Below are 11,537 nucleotides of genomic sequence, written 5' to 3'. Positions count from 1 at the left end.
AAGAAAGGTAAAATGTAATATTTTTCCATACTTTGTTTCTAGTGTTGACTGAAATTTTGGAGAAGAATTCAATCTGAGAATTCAATCTGAGAGGGACTTTTTGAATATAGGGTTTCTGCTCAAACAGTTACATTTTGGCGGCATTGGAGCAAGGTGCCAGCCGGGAGAATTATGAAGAATGGTAATTCAGGTGCTGCTGAAGTACGCCAGCGATGTTCCCAGTGCCCATGTTCAGAGCAATGTTACAGTTTGTCTTGCCTTCAATAGGATGAAGTTGTGCTGTCCTTCAGTGAGGATAAAACATTGCTTTATTGCTGTATGTCTAAAGCTTACAAAAAGAAAAACATATTAGTATATACAGGATTTACTTAAATCATTATGTTTTTTTTCCTCAGAACTGAATTGCCCTTTATGGCAATGCTACAATCAGCAATTACAGATATTGTGTATGTATTCGCTTGGTGTGCTTCCAGTGAGCTTTTCTTATTTCATTGCATGTGACATTCAGTTATGACTATTTTCCTCTTCATTTTTATTATAGGAATTATTAAGAGAAAGAATGATAGGTATGAATTCTCAGAGAACATCAGCAGGCTGAGCATCTATTTAAGAAAATGTTTTATTTTGGAATAAAATTATACTGTTTTCTCCATAGGAGCTGAGTAGCAACCTAACCCCTGTTGCTATGAGGCAGCACAATGGACTTTACAGAGCACTGGAAGCACAAATTTTGTGTGCGGTTCTGCCGGCCTCATGCAATCAAAATTTCCATTAGCTCTTTACAAGTCAGTAGGGATATTTCCAGCACAAAGGCTGAAGGATTGAACTCCTAGTTAACACTTCATATATGTTGGAACTGAAATAAATTTGCTTTTGTTCACCCCAGTGGAGGACATTCAGAAAAAGCTGAATCCCTACTGGATAAAACAGGATATCACCAAAACTCGTTCTCCTCCTTCTCCTCTTTCTCTCCCTTTCCCTCCTCTCCCTCTCTCTCCCCTCCCCCTTCTTCTTCTCTTTTCTCTCACTCCCTGTCCATCTTTTTCTTCCTTCTCCTTTCTGTTTCTCTACACACATTTAAAGTTCAGTTACTGTAGCTAGGGAGACAGAGCAGCGTATAGCAAGATGCAAATGCTAATGATTTTTAAGGTATCTTGATTTGCAGAATTAAGAGCAGCTCTAGTGACTGTACCGTATGATGGCCTTTTGCACAAGAAGAAACATTTGCTCAGTTGATATGAATAACAAATAACTTATAAGCAAAGTCAAAGCTTTGCTGTTAGTAGTTTTCAATTTACTATCAATTGTTACTGTACAAATGTTGCAGATCATTATGATGTAGATACACTAACAGGAAATCGTTCTTAAAATGAGTTTTCTCCGATGGTTTAAGATGACCTTTTTGTAGTAAGTAGCATTAATTTAATTTTAATTCCGAGGTTTTTGTAGGAAAAAAAATATTGCAGAAAAGTACATCAGAGATTTTTTGCCTGGTTAGCAATCCCTGGGCACAGCTCAAGTTAATGCAGAGGAATGAACAGCCAACCTGTCTCAATTAGCAGATGCCATCCAAATATCTCTGGAAAACATTCTGTCATTTTTCATGTACATTAAAAATATATTTATTGAGCAATATCTGGTTTTAGTTTCAACTGTATTATAGAGCCAAACAAGGCAGAACGAAAATGAATATACAAATTTAGTTAAATATATATGCAGTTCAATTTCAAAGAGTACTTTATTTCTGTAAGATTTGTTCTTAGCTCAGTAGTTTAGTACCACTACCATGTAATATATCAAATACGTTTTCCTTTAAAGCAAAGCTTAATATACTAGCAGGTGTGTCTCTACACAGGAGATACCATCAGATTCTGCTAGGCAATAACTCTGCAGTCCTTGTAACTGCTCCCTTTAGACTTTGCACACAGTTTTGCCACCACACTGCAATTGCTGTCGCCATATTTCAAAATGGAACCTCCTTTCTCTTCAAGTTCATTGCTAATAGGTGAAACTGAATTTTACAAAGGAAATAAATCTCTCCATTTTGATCTTTAATTTTGATCTTTTAATAAGGAATCCCAACCAAGCAGGATATATTGTAAAGTAGCTGGAAATTTGCCCGAGTACAAATTTTGAATATGTTTTAGATGCCCCATTCATACTGGATTTGTGTTGCAGTGCAGAACACTTAGTTGCAATGCAGAATATGTTAATGGCAAAATTGCATTTCTTTCAGTGTTTTGAGGTTTAATGCTTTTCTTGTATTGAAATAAAAATGACAGGACCGTATTGATTTCAGTTGTGTTTCTTCTGATTTACAGTGCTGGTCTTTTATCAACCAGAAGCAGGTAGAGCAAAGAAAGCAGCCCCTGTGACTGAATGATGTTTCTTGCCTCCTTCTTTCTTTTACTAGTTTGTCTTGTGTCTCAGCCTGGATGGTGTGCTCTTTGGGACAGGGCACAGGTCCTATCCATATCCTCTAAAGGAATGTCATATTTTCAACACCATTGATGAGATGCTCTTGACATTGCCCTAATTCTTCTCCCACTGCAATAATGCTAAAAGATCCCATTGAGCCATATAATGCCAGAAATGGCAGTTCTGCCAATCTTATTATTGTTAGAGTGTATTAAGTATTATGAATTACAAAAGAAAAAGGACAAAGTAAAATACTATAATTATGTGGCCTATTCAGCATCATTTGCTCTAGAGAAAATTAAGATTTATTTCCATATATGGTTCCAGTATCACTCTTCCTGATTAGTAGTTATAGCTTGCTGCTTAGATATAATGATTTAATTGCAGATATGACATGTTGACAGTGGATATTTTCCAGTTGCTGATGATTGTGAGCATTGTATCACTGTTATTTGTGAAAAAATCTAAATATACCTTTTGAAAATAAAGGGCTGGAGTATCAGCTGGTGTATGTTGGTGGGATTCCACTGATTTCCTTCCCTAGGATTTTATACATGGACTGAGAGAGTAGCCCAAAGAGAAGAAAAAAAAGACACAGCTGAAGAGAATACTTGCATGATGCCTCTGAAGTATGTTGCACACCCCTTAGGCTTTTTTTGACTTCTTATTACCCATTTGTGAGTTTGAATATAGAAGTTACCTAAGAAGTTCCTGATAGTGGACATTTTCAACAGTGCTTTACTGTAGTACCATATTAAAATTATTTGTAATATTGCAAGTGTTACTTATAAGAATTTTCAATTGCCTTATGTAGCTAATGGTAGAAATTCAGTCTGGATAAATTAGCAATTGAGAAATTTTGATTGTATATGAAGCAGGTAAAATAATTTTTTTGTGTGTGACTTTTTAAAGAACAAGACGATAATGATTTTAGAATATTAAAAACAATATAAAAATTTAGAAATGCTGTATGCCAGGCCTGGACATCTTACAGAGACAAAATTTTAGAAAATGAAGATAAAGATAGAATTGATAAACACTCTAAGATATGGCAAACAAAAATACAGGAATGTATTTGATGTTGTGTCTGTGTATAAATCAAATGTGGGGAGTCTATGCTGCAGCCATAGCCTTTTACTCCATATATGCTTACTATTTCAATACATTTTTGATGCTTTTTCTGTTTTTTCTAGGTTGAAATGTTTTGGCTTTTTGGTATTAGTTTAGTTCTTGGCTTGGTGGCCAGCAAGTAACTGAATTTTTTTTGGAGGAACATGATTTAATGTGATAGTAGATTGATGTATAGGAAGGATATAAACATTTTTGATCCTCTGCTAGAACTAATGAAAATTAAAATATATTCTATTACTCTAGTGTATTTTGTAGGTTGACAATTTCTGACAAGACTCCCTGGAAGCAGTGTTGGCCACACTGAGTAAAACTGATGTAGAAGGTGAAGAAGTTGCTTGGCTTATCTGACCTGGAAAAATCCATTTCCAAGGTTTTTCTTAGCTAGCTTTGCAGTACTGCTTTGATAAGTGATCTGATCACATCTGTTCTTTGTATTTGGACGTGGCTCAGCAGCTTGACTCACTGGTAGAAATTAATTCTGACACAAATACAGTTAGACCTCCATCTATTTTGCCTTACACAGTGTTTACCATAACCAATAAGGTGAATTTACCTACTACTTATTCTCTACTGCTTGCCTGACTGCCCAGCCAGGAGGGTGATCACTTTTCTTCCTTAAGTCTCTTTTGCAAGAGTTAGTCTGTTGTACAGCTGAAAAATACTGCACACCTAGTTGGTTTTTTTAGCAGTTTTATTCAGTGGTCTTCCTCTCTTATGGATATGTATGTAGCTTGCTGATAGTGCTTTTCCACTGGTTCTTACTCCTTCTTGTTTGTCACTCACCATCGCAAACACATGCATTGCCTTCCTCTGACCCTTGCCCAGCCCGTTTTGTTTGGATGTTCAGCAATGTCAAGATAATATGTGATAGCAGCTTTGATGTTAGCAGTGCTGGAAGAAAGGGGGCAAAAAAGGTGGCACGTTATATAGTCAGCATCTGACAGATGCTCTCAGGTGGCCTAGGGTTAAATATACAAATTTCTGGGAAAATAAACATGCTGGATTTGATAGCTGGAGCCTTAGAGCCTGATTTCCACCTGAATTAAACGTTTTTATTAGTAGCTCTAAATCTTTGGTGAGATACAGCAGTCATGTATAAAACTGTTCAACAAGAACATATTGTAGGCTGAAAGGAGGAGGATGTGCACCTAGGGGTAGGAATGAAATAGAAAAGAGATAGGTCGAGGCAATACTGCTGTTCCCTGAGCCCTGTGAAATGAGAACATTCAGAGGAACGTAGCTGCAAGAATTTGATGGCAAAATATTTTGCTGCTTTTTCCTCACTCATCTTACATAGTGGATTTTCACAGTTATCTTTAGGAAAAAAAATAAGTTATTCAATGTTAATCTGTTTCAGATCTCAACACCACTTGTATAAGTCGGGAGCTGTTCCTTCAGCCACTGAACAACTTCAAACAGATAAACTGAGAAAGGAGTTTGCTCCTAGAATTGATGTTTCAGTTCCCAGTTACAGATCTGAAGTCTCCCCTGGAAGTAAGATATGTGTTTGGAGACTTATTCCCCCTTTACACTTTTTTAACCTCTTTGCATTCATCAGTCACTACCTTTTATTAGTTGTGTTATCGTGTTTGACTGATGAGGTAGTTCATTTCTTTGAAGCCAAGAGGCTCAATCCCTAGCAAGACTGAGAGAACCAGGATTGTGAAGGGATAAAAGACTTTTTTCTTTTCAATAATCTTTTATTTAAAAAGTCTATTACAATAAAAGGTTTGCAAACTTAATCAATACAACTTTACTAAAAACATCTTTCAGAATTGTTTAGTGCTTTTTCACTGTACTGTTTTTACTACTGTCCACTTCAGTATTCAAGTAAAAAAAAGACTTCAAAAGCATTGAGTCTTTTTTGGGTTTTTTTGGGGGGGGAGAGGGGATTAATACTACTACTACTTGACAAAACTTTATATTATACTTTAAATCTTTTGGGACTTTTGCATTATCTAAGGTTTTGCTTGTGCAGGAATTGGACTTTGTTCTCATGGTGTGACAGATTCTGGATTTTTTAAATTTCATTTGACGTTAAAAATTAATGAAACACATGTCAGAAAACTACATTTTCTGATCAAAATTTTTATTGGTAGAAATTAAAGGATCATATTATTTTTGGCAAAGAGTGGCTTCATGTTTTAACGACAAGATGTTAAGAAGAATATTTCTTCAAAAATTTCAAGAGGATGCCTGATGGAAAAGTAAAAACAACTTACCGTTTTTGACTGTTTTATTGATTTTCATGTTGAGTGACCCTGCACTAGGATCTGTGAACTCTCTTTCTGCTTACCCCTTGATAAATAAAAAGTGTAGAGGTGACATTACAATGGAAGAGAAAGGAGAATTTTTAGAAGAGTGCTCTTTAGTCTTGAGTTGTTAAGAGGTTTTCATGTCAACTTTTATCTGCACACATACTATAGGGTTATAGCTGAAAGCTAGGAAGGTGGCTGAAGCATGTATTCATGCTCCAGCATACTCTGTTTGATGGAACAGCTTTTGTAGGTGATAGACTTGTGAATTTATGATGGGAAGCAACATTGCATCCAGATGGTTCTGGGCATATGTGTTCATGAGAAAGCAGCTTTAAGTCACTTTACCTTCTTTGGAGCTGTGCTGAGTGCAGGTTGTGTTCAGGCAGCTGTGTTTTCAGTGTCATCCTCCTTATCTGTTCTGTGGCTTGCACCTCTCTTCTGTTTGCTTTTGTTCTTTTCTATTCAATGTAAAGAGAAAGGGGTGGCTAATATTCCTGCCCTGGAAGATTAGAGTGAATGAGAACACGTCTTCTGCCCCTTTTCAAGCTACTTAAGGCTTAGATATGGGTCCCCAGGAGGAAAAATTGATTATGGTCCTGCTTGTTACATCCTTAGAACGGACAAGTCAGGTATGTGTAGATCTTTGTCTCCTACTTTAATACTTCCTGGGGTGTATTTGATACTGATATGTATAAGCTTTTTCTCTTAGTCTTAAAGTAGAGTAGAGTAGATTTAGATTAGACATTAGGAAGAAGTTCTTTCCAATGAGGGTGGTGAAGCACTGGAACAGGTTGCCCAGAGATATGGTGGAGGCCCCATCCCTGGAAACATTCAAGGTCAGGATTGACCAGGCTCTGAGCAACCTGATCTAGTTATAAAGGTTCCTGCACTCTGCATGGGAGGCTGAACTAGATGACCTTTAAAAGTCTCTTCCAACCCCATTCGTTCTATGGTTCTATGAGTCTTCCTTTTTAAGTTGAGGTTGTCCATGAAAGGTACTTAAAGAGAGGCTACTAATTTGGTAATGTAAGCTTGGTCTGGGTCATGGTAACCTTAGCTAGCTTGCAAGTCAACAGCTTGGATGGTGGTCAAAAAATGTAATTTCTTAATATAGCTGGGAGTGTTTGAATCTGGTGATGTTCTCAGTACAAAAACAGGCTCTGGTGTGAGGACACATATGATACAGATCTGTAAAAGCATGGCTGGCTTTGGTAGCATGAAATAGACAACAGGAATGCCCTGTGTCTTCTAGTGTCAGAACTGGGGAGTGACAGATGAAGCCAGCAGGCAAAGCCAACAGAAGGGCAGATGTTTGAAACAGGTATCTTCACATCACAGATTGCCCAAGTGGGAAATACTTTTTTATAAGGTGGGAAATGCTTTTTTATAAGATGTTGCAAATGCTAAACATTAATATGGGTTCAAAAGGTAACTGGCCAATTTCACAGAATGTAACTATTGAATACAAATATGTCAAATCTGCTCAGGATTCCTTGTGCTGTGAAGTGCTGGATGATGGAAGAGCATACTGGGGAAGTATCACTGTATGCTTGTCCTGTTTTATACCCTTTCTAGATTTTTGGTACAAGAGGTATACTTTATGTTGTATTTAGCACTGTATTTTCTTATTTAATTGTAAATGTTAGGATTCCTTTTGTTTTCCTTTGTGTGATAAACATGTAAGATTGGAGAATGATCAATTTTTAACTGGGTGATGGACCACATCTAAACCTCCCAATCTGTGTATTGGGAGAGCAATCAAAAGAAAAGGGCAGAATCATTTAATCTCTTTGCAGTAATTCTGAATGCAAAATATAAAAGTCAAATTTAATGTCTAATGGTAGACTGGCAAAAAGGATTGTTGCCTGGATGGAGTAAACCTCAAGTTTCCCCCCCATGATATTTTACTGTGTTAATGATTCTGAAAGCAACTCTCAGAAGGACCAATGCATGCAGCATTTTCTAGTACCACTTAGAATCTACATGTACATTCATTGTTATTTATTTACCTTGGCCTACTTTGGTTTAGTCCTACTTTAGCTTTTTAATTTGCAATTCAACTTCTTCAGCTTTGAAAACTATTGAATATTGCACTGTGCCTCAGATGATTCTGTATTTTTAGACAAAATGAAAGCAGAGTGTGCTGTAGGTGCAGCCTATATAATACTTTTTTTTCCCCCAGCTTAGTCTCATGACATTGTTAAGACTCAGCACTGCATTTACAGGGTCAGTGTTCTCATTTAGCCTTCCTAGCCTGTGATTAAATGGGAGTTCTTGCTTGTTGTACTATGAGTTGGCTGACAAAAGCTAAAACTGTCACAGGTGCTACAATTTGTGTATCAGAAAATTTGCTTTCTAAATACTAATTATTCGCAAAGTATTCTTCTTCACACAAAGCACAGATAACAGAGTCAGCAAATTTGTCTGATTTTTATCATTGTGCTGTAAATTAGGGTTTGTCTTCAACCATTGTGTAAAGTGAAGATGGTAGAAATTCAAATGTGGGAGAACCCATTGATTTACATCATCTGATGAGTTTTTTTCACTTAATTCTTCCACTCAGAATGTTTGAAGTGTATGCTATTCAAATAATCTTTGCTGAATTTCTTTTCTATAATTGAATGAACTGTTGTCTAGGGACATAGGATGGTGGGAAACTACCAGTGTTGCCTTCATATATTTCTAAAACTTGGAAGCATTTTGTGCCTGAAAGGCCCAGACCTAACCTGATCATATGTTTGAACTATTACTTTGGGAAGTGAATTAAATATTATAGTAGCTTATCAGGAATTATTTTTCTGGTTGCTATGGGAGAAGAATGGACTCTCAGTCACTGAAACTGTGACTGAATAAATAGAAGCATCCAATTTATAACCTCCTCAGACTGAGTCCCATACGTAATGAAAACACACATGTAGGTACCTGTAGCACACAGTTGGGTTCCTGTCACCCTTCTTCCAGCACTCCCTGTCATAGAGAGCCTTTGTGATAACCTCTTACAGCCCCAGTTGCCAGTATGATGTATTTTGACATCGAAGCACCAGTCTCCCCCTAGGTAAGAGTTTGTAGTTCAGGAAGGCTATTGCTCAGTTAAATCTTTTGTAACAAATACAGCTGTCATCCAAGTGAGCAAAGTTTTGACACTAGATGCAGAATGACCTGCTAAAATAGCAACTGGAACTGTATTTCAGCAGCTTTTCCTTTCATTGCTGAGAATTACCTAGGAACCTCTTCTGAGATTAGCCAAGTATTGTAAATATATGTTCAAAATATTTAACTTGTAAAATGATGTATGTAGAAAAGGAAGAGCACTGAATGCTGTAAATGGAATTTTTAGCAACAATTTTTGAATTGTAAACTAGCTTAAGAAACTGTTTGTTTACTCCTTTAGGATGAACATATTGTATATTTCTAGATTTCTGACAAATGCAAACATTAATGTGATTGAACTTAAAATAGCAGTGACTCACAGCTCTAGTTATTTCCCTTGTGTATAGTAATACTGATTTGTATTTTTATTTTATTTCTGTAGGACTATTTAACCATTCACAAGTATGGCAATGCAGCCAGAAATGATCTCTGGAACACACTGTCAAAGGTAAAATGCTTTAATCTATTGCACTGAGGGAGAAGCAGGAATTACTGATATTTTTCTTGGTGAGGTTAGGAGTGAATAGTGCATATTGAGATCTTCAGACCCCAGAGCAAGTATAAAAATTGATGCAAAGAAATTCCATCTGAGTTAACCTAGTGGAAACATAAAATATGTTTTTTTGCAGCATTTCTTTCTTCGTTATGTTAGAATATATTTCCTTGCTTCTGCTATGTCACTAATGTGCACTAAAAGATACTCCATGGAATCTGCACCGTTGATTTTAGTGGCAGCAGGCTGAGGCCCATAAATTGGAAAGCACATGGAAGTGCTGAGCTTTGGCATTTATATCAGGTGTGTTTGTGATTTTGTATGGATTTATGATTTGTGTGAAGGACAAAACTGTTAAAGCTTTAAAGTTTGGTGTAAACAGGTAGGTATTTACTGTAACATTTAGCATGCTGTACAGACTTACAGTTGCTATGTCCATGCTCCCTTTAGTTCCTATGCCCAAACTTGGCCCAAGTTTCTAGAGCCAGGTCCAGGGATCTATGAGGGCAGAGTTTAATTTCATAAACTGAGCCAAGCATGCCTGAATTTCTTACCTACAGAGCTAGTCTGGGCACTTCAGAATAAAGATGGTGTACAAGGCAATACAGAGTCAGGTCAGGGAGTTTGTGCACAAATACCAACTCAAACCATGTGTAAACATGGCAATCTGGTTGTCATTATTGACACCAAAGCCGGGATTCAGCTGGATGTCAAGACACATGCATTCATCTAGGCAAGTGGGTATATACATACAAGGTAGATGTTGTGCCAGCAGGGCCTGGATTTTGTTGCTTGTTCGTAGACACCTAAAAACATTTACCTTTACCTCGCTTCCAGCTGCCACATGAAATAAGCATGTCTGCTGTAGGTCGCCCAGTTCTGCAAGGATGTGTTGATATTGTAGGACATCTCAGCCAACTCTTGCTGAATACGGATGACTGGAGTCCTAGAAATCTAGGGATACCAGAAATAGGATAAGATAGTCAGCAGAGCATAGAGAGCAATTCAGTTAAGCAGCCACTAGACAGTTATTTTAAAATGAGCCTGAACCACTGATTTTTAACTAGAGGCTTCAGATAGTTGTTCAAATATAGGCAACTAGGGCCTGATTAGGTGCAGTACAGTGTTCAAGACATTCAGGTGGGTCTGACTGATTTGAGACAAAATCTGTGGGGAAATCTGTACCCTCTGGAGTGGCAGGTCAAGGTTAAATGACAATTGAACCGTATTCTATATCTGTACTGACTGTTAATTGAGTTGAGACATGTAGCATGCAGTAAGGCTCTTAAATCTATGTCTTAATCAGAATTTGAATGCTGCTGCAAAAGTTTTTCTTGCTTCTCACCGAGAGGACAGAGGGATGAATACAGTCTTGAAAGAGCAGCAGAACCCAAAGCAAATAAGATACAACAAAAATGGGACTGTATTCTGGTCCATAACCACTAAAGCTCTACTATAAGCTTATGTTAAGGCTAATAATTCTGTTTGCCTCACCTGTAAGCACATTTTTTGTCAGCTGCTTTGTTCCCAATGCATTGCAATTGTAGCTTCAGTTCTGAGCACTTCTTGCTGGGTTCTGCTTGTGTTCATCAGAGGTTGCTCAGTCTGTGATCAAGGACTGTTTGGCAGCTAGGGACATTTCTGTCACTGAAGAACAAATGATGCCTGTCATTCTTCTCATAACCAGTCTCATCTCCCATGATACTATAGTCTCTCTTTTTGTTTCCATAAAAATCCACTTATAAAACAGCATTTTTATTGACATACAGTATCAAATATGAACATGATAACCCTCTGTGTGTTATGACAGATGCAGTTTATGAAGGAGCTGGGAATATCTTTATATACATGACCTCACTTTGGATATGAGGGACAGAATTTTAAGATAACTAGTTATTTGGTTTACAGAACAGAGAAGCTCTGTACTTTTTGAAATCTGGCCCTTTGAATATGCTGTATTCTATGTGCCCTAGATCAGCTAAAACTGTGTCTTTTTAACCTTAGCTGGTCAAGAATATGTTTTGGAAACAGCCACCCAGTATTTCTGTGGCTCTTGTTAAAACCCTGTAAAACAGGTTATGTCTTCT

The 11,537-nt window shown here is 37.2% G+C and overlaps 1 protein-coding gene across 1 annotated transcript in view; it reads left to right on the top strand.

Annotated features, from left to right (window-relative positions):
- Positions 1-11,537, top strand: part of TRHDE (thyrotropin-releasing hormone degrading enzyme) — a 205,995-nt gene that overhangs the window by 125,511 nt on the left and 68,947 nt on the right. The window contains exon 7 of the mRNA XM_010003071.1: positions 9,340-9,405. Coding sequence (XP_010001373.1) covers positions 9,340-9,405 — 66 coding nt within the window. The remainder of the gene's footprint in view (positions 1-9,339; positions 9,406-11,537) is intronic.

The sequence above is a fragment of the Chaetura pelagica genome, unplaced genomic scaffold (assembly GCF_000747805.2).
Source record: "Chaetura pelagica isolate M959 unplaced genomic scaffold, ChaPel_1.0 scaffold288, whole genome shotgun sequence".
Classification (NCBI taxonomy): Eukaryota; Metazoa; Chordata; class Aves; order Apodiformes; family Apodidae; genus Chaetura; species Chaetura pelagica.
Note: the sequence above shows the minus strand (reverse complement) of the source record. Positions and strands in the feature narration are given on the sequence as shown.